Source organism: Podarcis liolepis (assembly GCF_965112155.1).
Source record: "Podarcis liolepis genome assembly, chromosome: 2".
Taxonomy (NCBI): Eukaryota; Metazoa; Chordata; class Lepidosauria; order Squamata; family Lacertidae; genus Podarcis; species Podarcis liolepis.
The window spans coordinates 20,517,139-20,538,813 of NC_139555.1; the positions used below are offsets into that span (position 1 = coordinate 20,517,139).

Consider the following 21,675-nt stretch of genomic DNA (forward strand, 5'->3'; position numbering starts at 1 on the left):
GACCGCCTTTTCTGTGATGTAGGTGTGATGTATCTGAGGAGTGGTCTTAGGTTACACCCCTTCTGTGATGTATGTATGATGTTTCTGGGGGTGGTCTTGATCTACAGGGTTATTCTCTCCTATCAATAGGGAACCTATGTAAGGACTCTATATGGGCTTTTGGATACCCCATAAGGGAAAAGGGCAATTTTTGTTTACAACACCGTATATATGATAGGCAATTGAACATAACCACTTAGATCCTAACTTAACTTACGAAAGTCAATGGAATTAAGGCGTCCTGCCTCACCCTTCCACTACAGCTCCCTTAAAAGTCTAGATAGGAACAATGTAGACTTATGGGGTAGAGGGGGCTGCTGCTGTTAGGGGGAATAACCCTAAGTAAATTTACTTAGGGGAGTTCACATAAAGGTTTCCTGTTCTCTTCTCTCAGCAGCAGACTCCCATGCCTCTGTCAAACATTGCTCAGAAATCCTCTGACCCTGCAGGGGGTCTTTTACAGTGCCACATAGGGAGAAGGAAATAATAAATTTGCCTTCCATTAACTTCGTTAACTTTTCTTATGTTGCAGGGATTTATGTATAGGTTGGGGGGGGTTGCCCCTCCAGCAGATATCATGCACATGCAACCCACTACCAGAACCAGCACAATCACTTTTGTGACTTTTATGATTTGTCCCCACAAAACACTTAATCACAGTTTCTTCCTATCCATTCAAAGGGCCTTTGCTGCACGATACCAAATGTAACAATTCACTGATAAATGTATCTATGTACTGGCTCACTGGGAGAACTTCAGAAATTCATATAGACATGTGAGCTCAGCTACTCAGCAGCCCCTCTGCCTGAGTGATAATTCCTGGCATCCTGATACCTGAGATATTTCTTTAAAATATCACATGGTATAGAAATAACAACAACAATAACAACAACAACAACAACAACAACAATAATAATAAATTTTATTTATATCCCGCCCTCCCCAGCCAAAGCCGGGCTCAGGGCGGCTAACAACAATCAAATAATCAAATAATCTAACATTCTAAAACATTTCATTATAACAAAATAATAATAAATTTTATTTATTACAACATCCTACTGCAAAAAAAGGTTTTTGCACATTCTATTGTGTTTACGGTACCATTTAGTGATTAGTTTATACAGTCGTGACTTGGATCCCGAACACCTTGTTACTTGGACGTTTTGGCTCCTGAACACTGCAAACCCGGAAGTGAGTGTTCCGGTTTGTGAACGTTCTTCAGAACCCAAGTGTCTAATGGGACTTCCGCGGCTTCTGATTGGCTGCAGTGACTTCCTGACGCGCTTTGGTTTCTGAACGTTTTGGAAGTTGGAACGGTATATCTACGTTTCTAACACTGTCTACAGTTTCTAACACTGCCTTCTGAAAAAAGGAACAGAAGGAGAGAAACAGTAGGTTCTTCCTCTCTGTTGCCACTTCACTAGTCATCCTTAGGCCAAAATACGAATCTACTCACCAGCTTTTGAAAAGTTATTCAGATGCTGTCCACATAAGAGCAACAATATAAAGCAAAGCTGACTAACTGGTCATTGTCAGAGTCAGTGTACACACAACATTTTATTTTAGAATCAAGGAGGACCAAGTATTTTTTTTTCCTTTTTCTTATGTAGTTCACACACTCTAGATCTATTCCATTGATTTTTGCCCTTGAAAACGTCTTATTGACAAGCTGGTTTTATTCTGGTACCATTACATGATACCATTACATGTCCATTTGAAAACAGATGTAGGCAGTCCTATCAATGGGGGTGGTGTTTGTATCCATACCTGCCCACTGATGTTGTGAGTGGAGCACATGCCAAGACTGCAATAACCACTTCCTTCTCAATTCATTTGGGGCATGTGCAGAGAGGAAAACACATGGATAACCTGATCAAGGGGAGAGCTTTCAAACATTTCAAGTAACCACGCCCACCCTTGTGGGTGGCAGGATCTAGAATCAATCTAGATTACGTTGAGGTTGAGCACGGATGATTACAGATTTAGGAAAACTTTATTTTTGTGCTACAAACAGGTTAGGGTGTATGCAGCCTTACAATATTGCAACTGATATGAGCACACAGACAAAGCTGAAACCACTCTGCATGACCTATAGCTGTTAGGCTCAAAGCAGAACAAAAAGAAAGCAGTACAGCAGGACAATGGAATTCCAAAGCTTTTATATTTCGGGAGTGCCTGAAGTCTCTTTGCTAGAAACACAAACATTGAGGAAACAACAACAAATATGTTTAAAATGCTGGCATGTGATGTTAAATAGCCAGTCTAAGTATAACCAAGAACTGAAAATAATATTCTGTTTCTGGGGTGGGGGAAATCACCAAAATAGACCTCGTTTCTAATTCACAGTCGAACAAAGCGATCCTTAGAACAATTAACATTATGGACTGTCAAAAGTATTCAAACCAAAGTAACAAATGCAGCGCATGGCAGGCAAGCAAAGACCAGACCCAGGAGAACAGTGCACAGTAGATTTGGAATGCAAATCAAAATGCAACCTGACATGTCCTTTGTTCTTTCCCCCATGGAAAATCCACTTTAAATGCTTCCCATGTGCCCTTTTTGTAAGCTTATCATCTGAACGGATCACGGAAAATTAGGCAAAAAGGATCTATTACACATTTTTAAGAGTAGGGGAGAGACTGTCTCAGAAATGCTACAACGGGATAATCAGAGGGAGGCCCATTACTGTCCCTCATGCTCTGTTGCTGCTGCAATCTTTTAATCTTTTATTTGCTTAAGAGCAATTTTCCCTTGAGCACATATATCAAGTACCATACACTACTCTCCCTTCTCATGGTAAAAGTTATTTTAAGTCACCCAAACTAATGCTGCTAGCTCCCATCAAAACATGGGGCATTGACCAAAAAAATAATATGATCGGGGTTTATCAGTGTAAGGATAATCCGCTTAACCAATTTAAATGTAATTTATGGAAAGGTATGTATCACATTTTAAATTGTTTAAGGAAACAAAATCTGAGCAATTCCCTCCACTGAGAGAATAGTGACCCATTCTGAAATAAGCACTTGGAAATAGCTCTGCTACCACTCTGTATGCCTCCCCCCCAAAATGAAAGGCTTCTATTCCTCTTTAAAAGCATCACTATTCCACATGTAATGTCTGGTCAAGCATAATATGCCTCTCTGGAGATTCACCTGCTGGTATTCAGATGTTCCTATAGCTAATATTAATGGGCTCAAGCTGAATATAAAACCTCAGCAGATTTCTTTGTAGCTCCTGCAGCCAGTAGATAAGCTACCTATGGTTAACAATGTGAGCTGTATTTCAGTAATATTTAAGGGTCATGCCAAACCTATCACTTACGGAAAATGTCCTGCCTACAGATGTTCAAATCCAGAGCTAACTAAAAGCAGTTAATTTTGTTCTGAATATGAATAGTAGGCAATTATGACTCATAAAAAGTTTAGATTCAGAATCATGATTCAGTAGCAGTTAATGGAAAGTGTAATGCTGGTGATCAACAAAAGAGGTTTAAGGACTCTCTCAAGGCAAATCTCAAAAAAATGTAGTATAAACACCGACAGCTGGGAAACACTGGCCTGCAAGCGCTGCAACTGGAGAACAGCCTTTATCAAAGTGGACTTTGAAGACACTCTAACTCGGGACAAAAGGGAGAAACGTGCCAAGGAGGCACGTTTGGCTTACCCTCACCATGATCAACTCCCGCCAGCGCTAGATTTGTGTATAGGCTAAGCAGGCTGAAGCCTAGGGCCTCTAGATCTAGGGGACCTCACCAGCCTGCCCACTCCCTAGCACTGCAGTCTCCCACCCAGAAACCTATGTCCCCACTGTGTAAGGATGTGTGGATCCAGAATTGGCCTCCACAGTCACTTACAGACAGACTCACTGTTAAGACCGTGTTCATGGAAGACAATCTTACTCGGCTATGCGTGATCACCAAAGAAGAAGATCTTCTATAGTTTTGCCTTTTCAAAGGAGAAGATAGATAATAATTATTTGGACTCAGGAATTGGGGAAAACCCAGTTTAGAGGTAGAATTTGAAAATGTCTCATGATGGAAAGTGGTTTGCATGTTTGGAGTAAAACAGATGTTTATTCCAAAACATCTGGAGAACACCAAGAAGTGGGGTTTCATCCTAGAAACTACCTAGAACCTTTAAGTACTAAAGTTGGACAGGGGACACCATATGTCAAGGTCCTGCAAGGCAAAATAGGTTGCTGCTACACAGCACTTGACACTTTAAAAAACAAACTTCCAAGAGATTACCAGAACCACCACATTGTTTATTATATACTTTATAAATGCTGCTGTTTTGGGTAAGCTGGCAAATAAAATTTACCATCATTGCCCTCTTGCTGCTTTCACCCTTCTCCCATGGAGAGCTGAGGGAATCAACCTTGAAGCATCAAGCATGCTGAGAAGAGTCCTCTTCCACGCTGAACTGTGTTTATTGCTTGCCCATTAATTTTTATTTTTATTTGTGCTTACATATAAAGTCTGGGTTGATTATCTGCAGTAATGAATTGTTTGTTGAATTGTTGATATTGTATTATTTGAATTTATTAAACTTTACAAAACTAGTTTCTCTTCCCACCATGTTTTGAATTCTGAAGAATGGATGTCTGTTGTTAGCGGCTTCAACAGCAGTTCGCTGTGGAAAGGTGGCATATCAACAGTTCGCTGTGGAAAGGTGGCATATCAAAGCTACAAGGGTAGTAATTCTGGAATTTTATTATTTAAATTGCCTTCTGGGTTACCTTTCAAAGATGTTGAAAAGAGAAACACTTTTTGCTGTTATGGATATTATTGATAAATCCTCTTCACTGAACATTTCAATCCTCAAGTGGGGAACAGTGAAACAAAATAACAGTAAGATGATACAAAAAAAGCAATATACAAAAACGGCAAAACCTATAAAAAAAGTCCAGTAAGTAACAATCAAATTAACAGCTCCATCGTAAAGCAAAACAAGAGTTAAGAGTTTGCATTTTAACAAAATACCTAGGTAAAGAAAATACGGCATGTAACCACAGGTGTCTGCAGGAATAAAACACCAAAAAGGGAAGCAGCCCAATTTCTAAAAAAGAAAAGGATTATTAGAGTATGTACATCGTGTTTTAGGTTCTACAAATGCTAGCAGCTCTCTTTAAAAAAGCAAGCAAGCAGGGGTGGTGGGGTGGTCTGCAGATTGTGATTCACTGAAGAGCTCCCCCCTTCCCCTGTGGACCATCATTAAAGGAAGCAAATGGCCTTAGCAACAGTTCTCACCTCCTCTGTCAGCTAGTGTACCCGAATCACCTCTCCTCAAGAAGGCCTCACTCTGTGGTTTGTGAACAACTGAATACCTTTCACCTTTAAAACCTGGGCAAGTTCTCACTCAACAATATCAAGCACATTGTGTCAGAAGTAGCTGCCAACCTGGGAGAGGCAGACACTAGGAGTCAGCCTAGCAGATAAGTAGTAAAATATTAGGCTCCTTCACCCTTTCCCTTAACAAAAACACATACTGTACTGTAGTTCCTGCCATTTGAACCTAGGCTGCCCACCCCAGGTAAAGGTAAAGGGACCCCTGACCATTAGGTCCAGTCGCTCATCTCGCTTTATTGGCCGAGGGAGCCGGCGTACAGCTTCCAGGTCATGTGGCCAGCATGACTAAGCCTCTTCTGGCGAACCAGAGCAGCGCACGGAAACTCCGTTTATCTTCCCACTAGAGCGGTACCTATTTATCTACTTGCCCTTTGACGTGCTTTCAAACTGCTAGGTTGGCAGGAGCAGGGACTGAGCAACGGGAGCTCACCCCATCGCGGGGATTCGAACCGCCGACCTTCTGATCGGCAAGTCCTAGGCTCTGTGGTTTAATAATAATAATAATAATTTATTATTTATACCCCGCCCATCTGGCTGAGTTTCCCCAGCCACTCTGGGCGGCTTCCAATCAAGTGTTAAAAACAATACAGCATTAAATATTAAAAACTTCCCTAAACAGGGCTGCCTTCAGATGTCTTTTAAAGAGAAGATAGCTGCTTATTTCCTTCACATCTGAAGGGAGGGCGTTCCACAGGGCGGGTGCCACTACCGAGAAGGCCCTCTGCCTGGTTCCCTTTAACTTCACTTCTCGCAGTGAGGGAACCGGCAGAAGGCCCTCGGAGCTGGATCTGTGTCCTGGCTGAATGATGGGGGTGGAGACGCTCCTTCAGGTATACAGGACAGAGGCCGTTTAGGGCTTTAAAGGTCAGCACCAACACTGTGGGTTTAACCCACAATGCCACCTGTGTCCGCCCACCCCAGGCAAAGGGGTATAAAACAAGAGGGCCATGACCATCTCCCCATATGCTTGGTTGCAGCCATGGGCATAGCCAAGATTTTTTTGGGGTGGGGTATAGTTATCTACGATGCAAATTGTCATTTATTTACTTTATTTAGTGGGGGGCAGTTTCCCCCCACTGGGCTAATGGGAGTTGCAGAGAGCACCTGGTGCTGCAGGAGGGAAACAGACCAAGATGGCAGCCGACACCTTACTCTGCGCGGCACGTGTAGACGTAGCCTCACTATCGCGCGATTGCGCCCCCCCCCCACTCCTGTTTCCGCGCGCTCGAATTCCGGCTCCAATCGGGGCGCGTTCCACGGAACGAAGGCGCGCGCCTCAGAGCCCCTCGCGCCTCGACGTGAGCCGTCGGTTAAAAGAAGTTCCCTAAGGCCCACGTCCTCTCCCGTCATGCACCGCAGCGGCGAAAGCGTGCGGGTGGGGGGAGGAAGGAGTAGCTCCGCTTTCCCGCGAATTCAGTTCAAAGGAAGCGGGAGGGGGAGGGGGGGAGGCGAGCTCCCAGCGGCGAAGCGCGCGGTCCAACCAAACTCTCGCGGAATCATTCTGCCGTCACTTCTGGGCGGGCTCTGGGCCGGCCAATGGAGCGGCGCGGCGCCAGGGCGCGGGCCAATGGGCGCTCGGCGGAGGGGGCGGGAGCGGCTGGCGGCGGCGCCGTCGGGTTTGGCTGGAGCAGAGAGGGCGCTTGAGGAGAACCGATCGGCGGCGGGGCGAATTGGCGGAGTCGAAGCGCTGCCCACTTCCTCCGCCGCGCCGCGCCTCCTGGCCCTCGCGGGCCGCCGCTCCCCGCGTCTCCCACCACGCGACCCGGCCCCGTCGGAAAGGGCCCTCTCCCCCCCTCCCACCATGGCTCCTCAGAAGCACGGCGGCGGAGGAGGCGGCGGCGCGGGGCCCAGCTCGGCTGCTCCTAGCGGAGGGGGAGGCGCCGTCGCGGCCACCGCCACGGGCGGAGGCGCGGGCGGTGGTGGCAGTGGCGGCGGGTTCGGCGGCGGCGGCGGCTCGACCTCGGCCGCCGCGCCGGGCGGCAAGTCCGGCGGCGCCGTGGGAGGCCTCGGCAGCGGCTACTCGGGGGGCGGCAGCGGCTGCGGCTCCTCGGCGTCGTCGGCAGCGGCCTCCTCGGCTGCGGCCCTCCCGCCGGTGAAGAAGCCGAAGATGGAGCAGATCCAGGCCGACCACGAGCTCTTTCTGCAGGCCTTCGAGAGTGAGCTTCGTGGGGGGGGGGGAGGAGGGAGGGGGGCCCGAAAATAACAACCGTTCCCCTCCCTCCCCCCTCCCGCCCGAGTCGAGGCGTGATGGGCGGAGGAGAGGGAGCAGCATCGGCCGCTTATTGTGGGGCGGCGGGGCTGCCTTCCTTTCCCCCCTGGCGCGCGCGGGTCCTTCGGCGGGAGGTGGTTCCCCCCCTTCTTTCGGTTGGGGAGGGGTGCTCTGCAAGCAATGCTGTTGCTCCTCTGCCAGGGTTGTCAGCCCCCAGGGCTGCCCGTGGGGGGAAACCCGCGCCCTGCCTAATTGTTACATTAATGAGGCCGTGCCACACACGCTCCACCTCGAAGGATTTTAAGGAGTAGTCAGATTGCGCCTCTCGGTAGGATTACCTTTCGGGGCTCGGGAGAGCCGCGGGGGGCGTTGTAAGTTGATACTATGTTGTTACGAGTGTCTTCATCTCTCCCTCCCGACCCCTTGAGAGCTCATTGGGAAGCTGGTCTTCCTAAGCGATTGAAGGACTCCTTGTCCCACAAAAGATCATTTTCGAAGCTGAGGTTTTATGAACTGTAAGGAAAGTCAAGGGGGGATGTATGGAGGGTTAGGGAATTGGTCTCTGGTTTTGGACCTTAAAAAGGTTGGTTATTCTATTTGGGGCAAAAATTGCAGACTTGTCATTTTGAGTTGTGTGGTGAAGGCTGAAGGTATGGATAAGGCTGGTCAAGGAGGAGTGGAGAACTCGAGAAGGAAACTTGTGATCAGGAATTAGTCTGAAGAATGTGGCCGATTATTTGGTAGCCTTACAAAATTGCCTTATGTATAGAAAAAAGGTTTTAACTGCCACCCCTTTTTAAACATTGCAACAACTAGTTTTTAAAGTGAAAAGGTTCTGTCCCTAGAACTTTCATCTAACAAGACAGCAGCTTAACAAAAACATTGGGGGGGGGGACAGCAGTTGCTCTTAGAACACTTAAAGCACATCTTCTGATTCTTGTAAAATGAAATTGTGAATGATAAATCTGTACACTTTATAGAGTAAGAATTTAAAGCTGGATTAGGAAGGAACTAGTGTGTTTCCCAGAAGTCAGTTTTCTAAGAATTTAAGATGTTTTCTTCCACTAAATTATAAATTTTCAGAGATGTTGTAGAAATGTTGAAGGGTTCTACGCTGACAGGCATAACTCTGGTTAAGCATCTGAATATTCTTCCTCCTTTGTGAACTTTGTGTTTCATAGGAGCTAAGTAGTCAAGACTTTGCTAGCAAGATAGAATGTATTATATCCAAGGGCATAATGCTGTTGGTTATTCAAGTGTCAGGGATGCAAAATTAGCTTCTGGAAATACTCAATTCCACAAAAGTATTTTTAATCTATCTTATTGGATCTACTGCTGTATGTTATGGGTGATTATTTTCAAATATATACTGCCATATTTCCCAGTAGTAGATGGGTAGTGGTCACAGTAGTGGTCACTTGGTTGTAGCTGATAGTGATTAGGTTGCTGCTTGAAAGTGCCCACTTGCTTCATTACAGTCTAGGTATTTATGTACTACACATGTTTGGTATGAATGGATAATGTTGTATATTCAAAAATTTAATGTGTTTCAGGGAAAAGCTAGTAAAGTGTCAATTTTTCTGCTTTGTAAAAGACTGCTCTATTTTCTCTCACAGAACCAACACAAATATATAGATTTCTACGCACCCGCAATCTCATAGCTGTGAGTAACTGTTAATCCTTTATTTTAATTTTTTGATCCACTCGTGGCAATGTTGAATTGACTTTTTTCATTTTCTGTTGCAGCCAATATTCTTGCACAGAACTCTCACGTATATGTCCCACAGAAACTCTCGAACAAATATCAAAAGGTAACTTCACATATTAAAAATGTTTGTTATTTAATATGTTAGCGTCCTCCCCTCTTTAGCAACTGAGATGATGATAATAGTAGGGTACTGCCTATGTATAGTATGAATGATAACTTTATCCAAAATAGGGACCTAAATTATTTTTGTAAACTTCACTTGGAAATGAACTTAATGACCACATAACATGTACATATGTAATGAAGCCTTGTATTTGTCTTAAATTTTCATGTGGTTTGGTTTGCAATGTGAGCTTGCAAGTGGTAGTTTTTCAGAGATTCACTTTGCTGATGCATAGCAATGAAAAATATCAACTGTTTGCTGTCAAAGATGAAATCACATTGCATAAAAAATGTATATACTTCATAAGTAATTGGGAGTGTTTGGTAATTAATTAACATTGTATTGTGCTTGCTATTTAGCTGTTACTGCTTGTGGTACTTCCATCTTAAGTCACAATGCTTTGCTTCAGGTCAATGTGGGTAATACTTTATATTTTCTTTAAACTTAGCCTCTCAGTAAAAAATAATTATAGACAATGTCTGTGGGAAAGTAAAGAAAAATGGTAATCCAAACTAACTTCATTTTTGAGCTTCTGCAGTGGGTTTAGCAATCAGGAGCCTTGAAATACTAATACACTTCAAAATAATTAAAACTGCCTTTAGCTTTGAGTGCTTGCAACGTAATGTTTTTATCTCAGATAACCTATAAAGATTAAATTTGTAACTCCACTTGAATGGAATTAGTGGTGCAGAACATTGTTTGAGTCAACAAGATACGCATAAGATACGTCAGAGGATGGAAAAAAACAAAGCGATAAAATGTACACTGAAGGAATGGGGTATGCTTGCCACGGAAAAGGGAACTACAATGGGAGTTAATTCTTAGGCATATAGCATTGCTGTTGCCCATTAACATGAATTGTTCTCGAAAGCCATTTAAAATAAAGCAAGATCCAACAGATTTAAATAATGTAAAAATAGGTCTAATTAGTCAGAAGACTATAGTGGAATATAGGTCAGTAGACATCTAGGAATTAGGTTTGTGTGCTGTAGGGTGTTAGTGCAAACAGAGGGATGAATGCTTGATCATGTTCTGAGTCTGGGACGTTTTGTCAAATAACTTGTAATGGTCAGTGCTGCTACTGGATGATAGGGAGCATCAGCTACATATAGGTGTATTTTTTTGGTATGTCTTTGTTTCAATGTAGTTGTGGTATTGAAAGAGTATGGCTATTTAAGGACTCATAGAATTCCTCGAACTAAATCTGTTTTCTTTCCAGAAATATCTTACATTTAGCGACAGTATGGGAGCCTGCTTTTTCTGCTACTGCAGATAGCCAAGGAATATTTTTTTACTGCAACATCTATACTTAGTATATATTTCTGCAGTGTGATGGAGAAAGATGAAATTGGCTGTGTTTGCACATCATGGTAAACCATAAACCATGGATTGCCATGTTCAGATGAATTGTTCTTGCTTTACTCCTCAGCCACATTGGGAGGAACCAAATTGTGATCACTGGCTTAGCAGTCCAAACAAGTGATCATGGTTTGGTTTGGTTTGGTTTGCTCTTTAAAGAAAACCATACTGATAAGCCAATGTTTCTTCTTGGCATACCAGTTATAGCTTGAGCAAAATAAACTGGTTCCTAATTGGGCTGTAACACTAAATTGGGGGTCATGGGTTTGTTTTCTCCCATCCCAAGAGGGAAGTAGCAAAATAGCTGCTATTCTCTTGTGCATAGTAAGTCATAGCTTACTGTGATATGCAAAAGCTGCCATTGTGTATGTTTCTCTCTACTGCTGCTAATTGGTAGACAGCATTGGTAAATGCCACATTTCACTCTGAAAAGGCCTAGATTCTTAGCTTTAATCTTTAATTCATGTTTGCATATAGTTAGTTGACTGGTAAACATTTGGTAAGAAAGAACTGCATCCAAGAGGCCAGGCAGTGAATCTTTTGTAAATGAGATCTGTTGGTTGTTTCCAGCAATGTGGTATAAATGACAGTGTGACATAAATGACTATTAAAATGTGTTAAGGGCTAGTAACTATGTGTAATATTCATAAGAATATTAATGTGCAAGCACAGCCATGAGAATTGCAAAATAAGGTCACCTGAATTGTAGGTGAATGATGGTCATGTCAACTGTGTTCTGCGAGAAGCAAAAACAACAATGTTGTTGAATACATTTTTATTCTGTCTTTTCCTGAAGTGTACTCTCAAGGCAGCTCACAGCTACAAATAATAAAGTACAAAGAATTAAACTGTAAAAGCCATCAGTTTAAACAGAGAGACCAAATTAGGAGAATGCTTGCTGAAATAAAATTGTCTTTACCACCCGCCAAAGGACAGGATGTATTATGGGGGCCAAACCATACCTCTGTAAAAGAGCTATTTCACAATATGGATGCCACAGGTGAGAAGGCCCACTCTTGTGCTTGCTCACCATTCTTCAGATAGCAGGGGAACATGGAAGAGGGCCTCCCATTATGGAATCTAGAGGAGACCCATAACAGACTTTCTGGATAGATTCATGCAGGAGTCAGTGTTTCCTCACCTCACTGTTTAGGACTCCAAAAATCAAAGGCTGGAGCTGGTTCACCACAACATGGTCAGGTATCTTAATCAAAAATGCAGATTAGAAACTGGGCAAAACTCATTCATATTGGAGAGAAGTGCAAGGATATCTTCAAGAGTGTCTTCACAATTACTTAAGTGCTGTCAAACGTCCTCTGCAACCCAAACTCTGTTCTGGCTGCATTTACAAGCCATGATGAACAAAGATCATGCTGGGTTTTTCAGTTTCAAGAATCTTGTCCACATTCTCAGATTGTGCAAAATGAAAAGTATAAGGCATGGGGAGGTCTCAAAAGGTGCTTTAGAGCAAACTGCAGGACTTCTCACAGGCATCTGGTTGGACATTGTAAGAAACATGACAATAGGCCTTTCGTCTGATCCATCAGGCTCTTATGTTTGCAAAGGGCAGTACAAAGCAGGAGATCCCATATAGATTCTAGCGAGAAAAGGGTTACTTAGCAGAGTTGTACACACCCACCCTCCTATTAACAAAACGTATCACATTTCCCTTCGCCACGAACAAATGACCTACAGGGAATGATACTTAAATTCCACAAAGTCGAGAGTTCTGTGCTTTACGCTGGATCCAACCAAGACAAAGGTGCTTTAGGGGACATGAACAAATGACCTCGCGGGGAACGATATTTAAATTCCACAAAGTCAAGAGAGTCAAAGTCGAGAGTTCCAGGGAGGAAGGAATGTGTTTGGAGCATTGGAGGGACTTGTAAACAAGGGTGTTTATGAGGGAAGTTTGAGGGGGAAGCCTACAGTGTTGTCTCATGGTGCATGTAGGACCAAGAGACATTGACAGCAAGGGAGCTGCTTCAGTGACCTGCAACACCAGTGCCATGTTTGTCTTTCTGCCTGAGAATGCAAAACTGCACCTGCAGTGAGTACAAGCTAGTTGCCTTGCTGGAAGAGAAGCTACAGCAACTTTAGGCAGAAAAGCAGGACTGTCAGGAGCCATGCTGTGTCTCTGGAGCTACAAAATCAATTTCATGTCCTCACCTCGGATACTGATTCTCAGCCTGAGGAGCAAGAACTACAACTGCAGGCCTTGGAATACATTGAGGTAGTAGTGGACAGTGGACAGAATGATTTCTGTCGCTCCCCAGAGAAGAAAAGATGTGTGGTGGCGGAGGACGGGGCAGCAATGTGTGGAGGAATGACTGGTGGTTTTAGTTGTCCCTACCCGAATGCACAAAGTGTACAGGAAGCAAGCAAGAAGAACTTGAGCTCTTATAGGATGACAAATATGACCCAATAAGCATTGCTGAAACTTGGTGAGATGAGACTCATGGCTGGAATGTAGAAACTGAGGGGTACAACCTGCTCAAAATAAATGATGTGTACACTTGTGACGATATCTAAGATTTTGAGCATGGAAGGCAGATTGTGTAAAAATTGTAGGAAAGGGAAAGAACAGTGATCTTACTGCAGGAGCTTTTGGATGTAATCTCAGAACCTCTGTCTATAATCTTTGAGAATTCGTGGAGAACAGGTGAAGTCCCTGTAGATTGGAGGTGGCCAAATATTGTCCCCATTTTTAAAAAAGGGGGGGAGAATACCCAGGTAACTACCGACTGGTGAGCTTGACATCAGTGCCTGGAAAGGTCCTAAAACAGATAATTAAACTGTCATGCCCGATGAATCTTGTTTTTCTTTTTTTTTATAGTTACCAGCTTAGTGGATTAGGGGAGTGCTGTGGATGTAGTGTACCTTGATTTCAGTAAGGCTTTTGACAAAGTCCTTCATAATATTCCTGTACAGAAGCTGGTAAAATGTAGACTGGACAAAGTAACTTAGGTGAATTTGACTGACCAAACCCAAAGAGTGTTCATGAATGGTTCCTTGTCATCCTGGGAAAAAGTGACAAGTAGGGTGCCGCAGGGTTCTGTCCTGAACCCTTTGTTGTTCAACATCTTTATAAATGATTTGGATGATGGAATTGAGGGGATGTTAATCAAAATTGCAGATGAGAGCAAACTGGGAGGGGTAGCTGATGCCACTGAAGACAGAATTGGGATTCAAAATGACCTTAACAGATTGGAGAACAAGGTCAAAATTAACCAAATTAATTTCAGTAGAGAGAAATGCAAGGTTCTATACTTAGACAGGAAGAACCAGCTGCACAAATATAAAATGGGGGACAGCTGGATTGCCAGTAGTATACAGTGGTACCTCAGGTTACAGACGCTTCAGGTTACAGACTCCACTAACCCAGAAATAGTACCTTGGGTTAAGAACTTTGCTTCAGGATGAGAACAGAAATCGTGCGGCGGCAGTGGGAGGCCCCATTAGCTAAAGTGGTTCTTCAGGTTAAGAATGGACCTCCAGAACGAATTAAGTACTTAACCCGAGGTACCGCTGTATATGAAAAGGATATTGGGATCATAATAGACCAAAAGAGTCATCAACAGAAATATAGCGTCCAGATGAAGGGAAGTAATAGTACTGCTCTATTCTGCCTTGTCAGCCACACTGTGTCCAGTTCTGGGTGCTACAATTTGAGAAGGACAAGCTGGAATGCATGCAGAGTAGGACAGTCAAGATGATCAAGCGTCTGGAAACAAAGCCTTATGAGAAGTGGTTGAGGAAGTTGGATATGTTTCGCCTGGAAAAGAGGAGACAGAGGAGATATTGAAAGGGCTGTCAATGGAAGGCGGAGCAGGCTTGGGACCTGAACCAATGGATTCAAGTTACAAGAAAGGAAATTACTAGTAAACATCAGGAAGAGCTTTCTGACAATAAGAGCTGTCAACGGAACTGACCCCCTTGGAAGGTGGCAGATTCTTCTTCCTTGGATGGCTACCTGTCAAGGATGCTTTAGCTGAGATTCCCGCATAGCAGGGCTTTGGACCAGATAACCCTTGGTGTCACTTCCCCCATCTTCCCTCCGTGTGTGTGTGTGTGTGTGTGTGTTTAGATTGTAAGCCTGCGGGTAGCGACTGTTCTGTTTTGCTCATGTAAGCAGCTCTGAAAGCCTTTTTGGCTGAAAAACAGGGTACAAATTCTACAAATTTAGTATCCTGTCTTTATAAACCCAGTTGTAAGGACACACAATGGAAGCTAGCAGAGTGTTGGACAAGGCTCCTTGAAAAAGGGTATTGAATCCTAGGGTCACACGCATGCTCATCTGATTCAGGAGATTGTTGCATCAATCAGCCTAGTGGGCAGAGATAGGAGATTTATGCTTCCTTCCCCCAAATAGATACTCGTAGTATGCAACATGTCGATTTTCTCACCCAGAATCAAATCATGGATGAACTTTGTTTCTTTGTTAACTGACCCTGTATTCACCCACAACATTCGAAGACTTGGTGGATTGCTAGCAAGGCTACCTCAGTTCCCAGGACTGAAGGATGGATCAGGAGAGACACTTGTGTGATATCTCAGCTTCCGATTACCTGGCGTGTTCTTCCCTATCCCATACACCTTCCTACACATATCCAGTAACATGGCCCCATCTGTCTCGCTTCAGAAACATACTCCCAATATAAACAGTCAAAAAGCATTTCCCGAATATTTAACAATGGTTCCACACATAAGCCTTCAAGTGCTTATGTTCTGCATGGGCAGAGACTAAACTATATATTTTAAGCCCTAAGCTGCAGAGATGTCAAAATGTTCGCTTTTTATTCTTCAGAGTAGTCAAAGCAAATATAAAATGCTACAACCACAGTTACTAGCTTTCTGAATATAAGGCGGCTGAGTGAGTTTGGCGTGGATTGTCTTGTATAAATATATATTCATGTTTCCGTTTGAGTAAATTATTTACAAAGCAATGAAAATAGCATTGCTTAAGCCTTTAAGGAACTTGCACTATTCCTTTTTTTTTTACTTTTGTCCTTTGCCTTACAGCTTATACTTAGACCTTATTTGAAATTTCCTATCGTTGTATGAAGATTCTCTCATATTTGTATTTTTTGTCCTTAGAATTGGAAAGGGAAGTACCTTCCAATTATATATGCTTATTTAATTTCTCAGTCTTTTACAACTTGAGAAATAAAAGTATTAAAGCTTGACGAGTGCAGTCAGGTATGGGATTTCAAGATCTATTTGATAAGAAACCAGCTTTTTCTCAATTGTGAATTATTTTCAGTTTGACAGGCTGATCTAAACGATTGTGTAACCTTTTTCAGTTATCTTCTTAGAGAAAAGCATTTAGCAACCACTTGCTGATGCCTGGCCTAAGTCCTCCTTGTACTATACCCCAATATTCAGTAAAGAGCTGTCATATGAAGACACTGGCACACTGCCAGACCTGAATGTTTTTAGTACAAGGAATGTCGCTAGTGTTCAGCTGAGCTCCCACAAAGCAAAAACAGCTTTTCTGAATTCTAGTTCTGTAACTCTAGAATTCAGTTTCTGATACCTTTGTCTATTTATGCCTGTGGTGATTCTTAAGTGATAGTACATTTTACTTCTGTAAGCGTTCTTGAGCTAAGCGTAAATATTGAAACATTTTGAAAATAGCCATGATTGAAAGACAAAATATTTAGGGATTAACATCATGCGGCTAAACACTAGCTTTCTGTGTCATATTGTGAAGTATTTCACAACTTGGTGCACCCGACTCCCTTCCAGGTCCTAAAAAAAAGCAATTGGAACAAATCTTTATGAAGCAAAACTTAACAACATAATGGAGATCAGTGAAATTTCAAAAAAACACAACTTTTATTACAGGAAAACATTCAGAGTAGACGGGATGCTGACGAAAGTAGAGAAAAAACAGGGAGAACACGACTTGCAAAGGTAACATTCATTTTATCTACCGAGAATGTTTCAGTAACAGTGTTTCAAATGGGATTATGTATTTTCTATGTCAGTAGAAGTCATACTGAAATATGACTGGAAGTATAATGAAATTCTGCTCCTCCCATAATAAAATACATGTAAACTAATTTTACCAGAGGTGTTGTGTGTGGTGTCTGTTTGTTCTCTGGTAAACCTGCGCTACAGTGTTTAGCTCTTAATATGGATGAAATAAAACGTACAGTCACTTCCTGAAAAGCGGCAAAACATGCAAACCGGCTCTAGTAATTTATTTGTTTTTGAAATTTCATTGATTTCCATTATGTAGTTGAATCACAGTTTATTCTGTAGTGCATGTGTGAAAACACACCTTTCCATCTATTGCTGCAGGTTGCTTGTTGCTGTTCAAAACTGTTGTTGCATTTGTGTTAGGTGAATATGCTGAAACCTTGCCAGAAAACCTTCATAAAATGCCTGTGCTATGTTGTAGATAGGAATAAGTTTATTGATCGTCATTATTTAATTATTTCTATGACTCCTAATTGTCAACATATCAGTTGATAGGTGGGGAAGTATCTTCTTGAAATTGCAGCTTCATATTTTGGGAGTAATTCCAGACCCAGCCTTGACCCTGGGTGACCAGGTGACAAGCTGTGGTGGAATACGGTTTTGCCCAGCTCGGGTGATCACATCATGCTTGAACTACTTCATGGGCCAGCCTATGAAGAGTGTTCAGAAAAATAAACTCTGATGGCTAGGATATTAACTAGAGGTGAATGCCAGGGGTAAATTCCATCATTGTTGGAACAGCTGAATTGGCCTCCAGTTGGTTTCTGGGCCCAATTCAAAGTGCTGGTTAAGACATGTGAAGTCTTATATGGTATGGGAGCAGGATTCTTGATGGACCATCTTCTCCATTATACCGTATTTTTTGCCCCATAGGACGCTCCGTCCCATAGGACGCACCTAGTTTTTTGGAGGGGAAATAAAGGAAAAAATTTTTCCCTTATTTTCCCCCCAAAAGCAGGTCGGGGAAACAGAACCAGGTCGAGGAACAGCGGGATGGCAGCGCTGCGCCTCCCTGCTGTCCTCCGAGCTTGTGGGGCTGGCCGATGTCTGCCCCACGCGAGGGGCGCTCTGCATCAGGGCGCCCCCCCCCTGCGGGACGGCAGGCTGCTATCCGCAGTGTGGGGAGCCTTGCCGGGAACTCCTGCAAGGCTCCCCACGCTGCGGATGTCTGCCTGGCACAGGGGGCGCTCTGCTTCAGGGCGCCCCTCGCGCCGGGCAGCAGGCTGCTATCTGCAGCGTGGGGAGCCTTGCCGGGAACTCCTGTAAGGCTCCCCACGCTGCGAATGTCTGCCGGGCGCGGGGGGCACTCTGCTTCAGGGCGCCCCGCCCGCCGAGCAGCAGGCTGCTATTCGCAGCCTAGACATCCCTGCCGGACCTCCCATAGGGCTGCCTAGGCTGCGGATGTGTTCCTGAAGCCTGGAGAGCGAGAGGGGTCCAAGCTTCAGCAAAAGCCTGCATTCGCCCCATAGGACGCACCCAGATTTCCCCTTCATTTTTGGAGGGGAAAAAGTGCATCCTATAGGGCGAAAAATACGGTAAGTCTGTTCATATATTAAGATAATTAACAGGAAAACTTTTGTGCTCCTGGGACGAGAGTGATGGCCTTTTTTGTGGCCTTGGTCACACTTTGGAATTGCCTCCCAGACACATGTACCTCACTCTTTACCTGACATGTCTTCCACTGCAATGTGAAAACCTTCCACTTTAGGGAAATCCTTGGTCTGTTAGTTATTTTAGTACACTTGGTTGACCATCCTTAAGGTGTTTTTTGTTGTTGTTTTGTTGTTGTTGTTGTTGTTGTTGTTGTTGTTGCTGTGCAGATTTTAATTATGTGTTATCGTTCATATCTTAATTTAATGTTAATTTTGTTGGCCACCTTGAACTATTTGGAAAGATAGGGCATAAATGATTTTTTAAAATTACCCTGTTTAAAAACCTGAATTGAATACAAAACAAAGAAAGCTATTTTGAACTTGTTAATGAATCGGTGACCCTATTATCAATTATTTATTGTAAGAAAAAAATCATAGGCTGCTTAAGCATAAAACTCCTAAGAGGGCACACAATAAAAATAAAGGAAAAACAGATACAATTAATAAAGGAAGGGAAGCATTGTTGCACTTGAACTCATTCCACGAGCACAATCATCTAGTTGTGATACGATCCAAAATATGAGTGAAAAACACTGATTTGACCATTAAGTATAATCCCTTTAGGAAATTCCTGGGCCAATGCTTTGTCCCATGATGTTGCTAAAGGGAGGCATGTTTCATGTTTTCATAAGAACGTGAGAAGGACCCATCTGATTAACATCCTGCATTGGCCAGCCAGATACTTCTAGAAATTCCTAAACTGTCTAAAAAGGCAGCCACGTGTGAAGTGCATTGCTGTAACATACGGTAATCTGCGTGCAATTATTGCATGAATGAGGCCAGGTTAGATTAAGAAAATAAATGTTAAAAAAGATTACTTGTTGTCTTCTCTCACATTTCTTAAATGTGCCTAGAATGTCTGAAGAGTGAAACAATATTTCTTTCCTTATTTTAGCTTGTCTGCTCATCTACAACTCACCTTTACTGGTTTCTTCCATAAAAATGGTACGTATTTCATCATACACTTTTTCTTTCAGTGTCATTTACTGATGATAGAGGAATGTTTTGGTGTGTAACTGAGGTTCATGGACCTCTGCATTTTCACTGGGTGAAATAGTATTTATTGTGATTTGCTTGTAGACTGCGAAATGTGTCCTTATAAAATCCTTTCATTATGACTAAGCTGAACTGTATATCATTTTATTGTACACTTAACATTTTGGGATGATAAGTTATCATGGAGAAACAACCAAGATCACTTAAAATAACAGTAGAAATGATCTAAGCTAGAATCAAGATACATTTAAATTTTAGTTCTGTAACCCATGTAATTTTATTGGGACATGTGCAGGCAGACAACATTAAAGACCGGCCTCTCGGTTGAATGGTGTTAAATTGTCAGAAGGTGTTGAGCTCTACATGTCCATGAAAATGCCAACAGTCCTCTTCTGCAAATTGCTGTGTGCTTGCTCCCCAAAATGAATAGCTGTTGCAGGGTTGGAATCAGGTTTCAGGGGGACGTGGTCCAAGTGCCCTGCTGGAGCCCTTGCTCTGTCATATGGGATTTCTTCTCATTAGCTAACCAATAGCTAATGAAATTGCTTTAAAAAAAATAGTTACTAGGGAGGTGGTGAGCTGGCAGCAGTAAGGCCCAGTCCTTTGATAGAATAGACAAAGCAGCTGCATGTAATCTTCATTTCCCTGGAATTACTCTGGACCTGGTAGTGGGTTCATCCTCACCTGACACGGCACTTTATAGTGCTGGGCTGAGCACTGCCACCCTAGCAGCAGCTTGAAAAAGAAGAGGGGGACATCAGGCATCCAGTATCAGCCTCAGTGGGCCCTGTCATTTGCCCCTTCTTGCAGCTATTAACCCTGGGCTTCAGCAGTGGCTCCAGTGAGCACAGCTGAGAGTTAACATGCACTTCTCCATTCAACTCTCCCCTTGATCTCCTCCCTGCCCTGCACACAAATTGGATAATGCAGTACAGTGCTACAGGGCCTGCGCTTAAGGTTCTCTATATAGTTTAAAGGGCCAGTGACACACTAGAGCAAAAAGACAGCACCTAGACTGGCAGATATGTATCTGGGTTGCACTGGGGTAGAGCCTCTCTTTCAGAAGTTTAAAACATTTCCCCCCTTGGGCTCTTTTTAGATAAGCCATTGCAAAACTCAGAAAATGAACAAAGTTCTGTAACTCTGGAAGTACTGCTTATAAAGGTTTGCCACAAGAAACGAAAGGTAAGTTTAGGCATGGTTTAGCAATAGCAGGAGAAAGCAGCTTTTAACAGTCGAGTTTCCTAAAAATATATATAAACCATTTTCTTTATTAACGAGACTCTGCAAAGGAGTTTAAATACAATATAATACAACAGTCCCCAGTTAAATTCAATACTGTAAGATCCCCAAAATGCTGCTGCTATTATTATTATTATTATTATTATTATTATTAATTATAGCCCACATTTTCCCTGGTGGAAAATATATCATTTAAGTATTTCTACAAGTCATAAAGAAAAAAGTAATAATCATTTTCCAGTTTATTTTAATATTTTGTCTGTATTCTCTGCTTTTAAATTTCCCCTAAAGAATATGGGTTCACAGAATCTTGTGCTTTGTTGCTCTAATAAAATAATGAATTCAATAAATGTCGAAAGAGATTACTTGCTTTAAGCAGATTTGTTAACTTCATCATGTGTCATATCCTAGATTTAGACTACACAATCTATAGAAGAGGGAGTTTGACAATACATGTTCATCATTTATAAACTGTTTCCCATCCCCCCCAATGGGTTTTCGTGAAACCTCACATGCATTTCATTTTCACTTTATCCAGATACTGAAAAGTATTAAATATGTTCTATGTCTACAGGATGTTAGTTGTCCAGTAAGGCAAGTACCTACTGGTAAGAAGCAGGTACCCTTGAACCCAGACCTCAACCAAATGAAACCAGGCAGCTTTCCATCACTAGCCGTTTCCAGCAACGAATTTGAACCCAGTAACAGCCATATGGTGAAGTCTTACTCATTATTATTCAGAGTAACGCGTCCAGGAAGAAGAGAATTTAATGGGATGATAAATGGTGAAACTAATGAAAACATTGGTAAGCACGAAGTATATCCAGAACTTACTCATTTAATCGGGGGAAATCAGCTAGCTGCTTAAAAGAAAAATATTAAGCAGGCTTTTGAATGTGTGGGCGTTAATTGCTTTATACTTCCAATCCTATACTCAACAGTTTTTCTGGGTGAGTGGTTTTAGGATGAGAC

At 42.8% G+C, this 21,675-nt stretch overlaps 1 protein-coding gene across 4 annotated transcripts in view; it reads left to right on the plus strand.

The window, feature by feature from the left end:
* Nucleotides 1-7,015: 7,015 nt before the first annotated feature.
* Nucleotides 7,016-21,675, plus strand: part of SUZ12 (SUZ12 polycomb repressive complex 2 subunit) — a 31,924-nt gene continuing 17,264 nt past the window's right edge. The window contains exons 1-7 of one of the 4 annotated variants that reach the window (XM_083490003.1): nt 7,016-7,545; nt 9,215-9,261; nt 9,345-9,409; nt 16,676-16,744; nt 19,361-19,410; nt 20,561-20,646; nt 21,278-21,509. In XM_083490003.1, coding sequence (XP_083346129.1) covers nt 7,191-7,545; nt 9,215-9,261; nt 9,345-9,409; nt 16,676-16,744; nt 19,361-19,410; nt 20,561-20,646; nt 21,278-21,509 — 904 coding nt within the window. In that variant the 5' untranslated portion in view covers nt 7,016-7,190. The remainder of the gene's footprint in view (nt 7,546-9,214; nt 9,262-9,344; nt 9,410-16,675; nt 16,745-19,360; nt 19,411-20,560; nt 20,647-21,277; nt 21,510-21,675) is intronic. The other 3 variants (XM_083490002.1, XM_083490005.1, XM_083490004.1) reach the window with 3 other exon arrangements.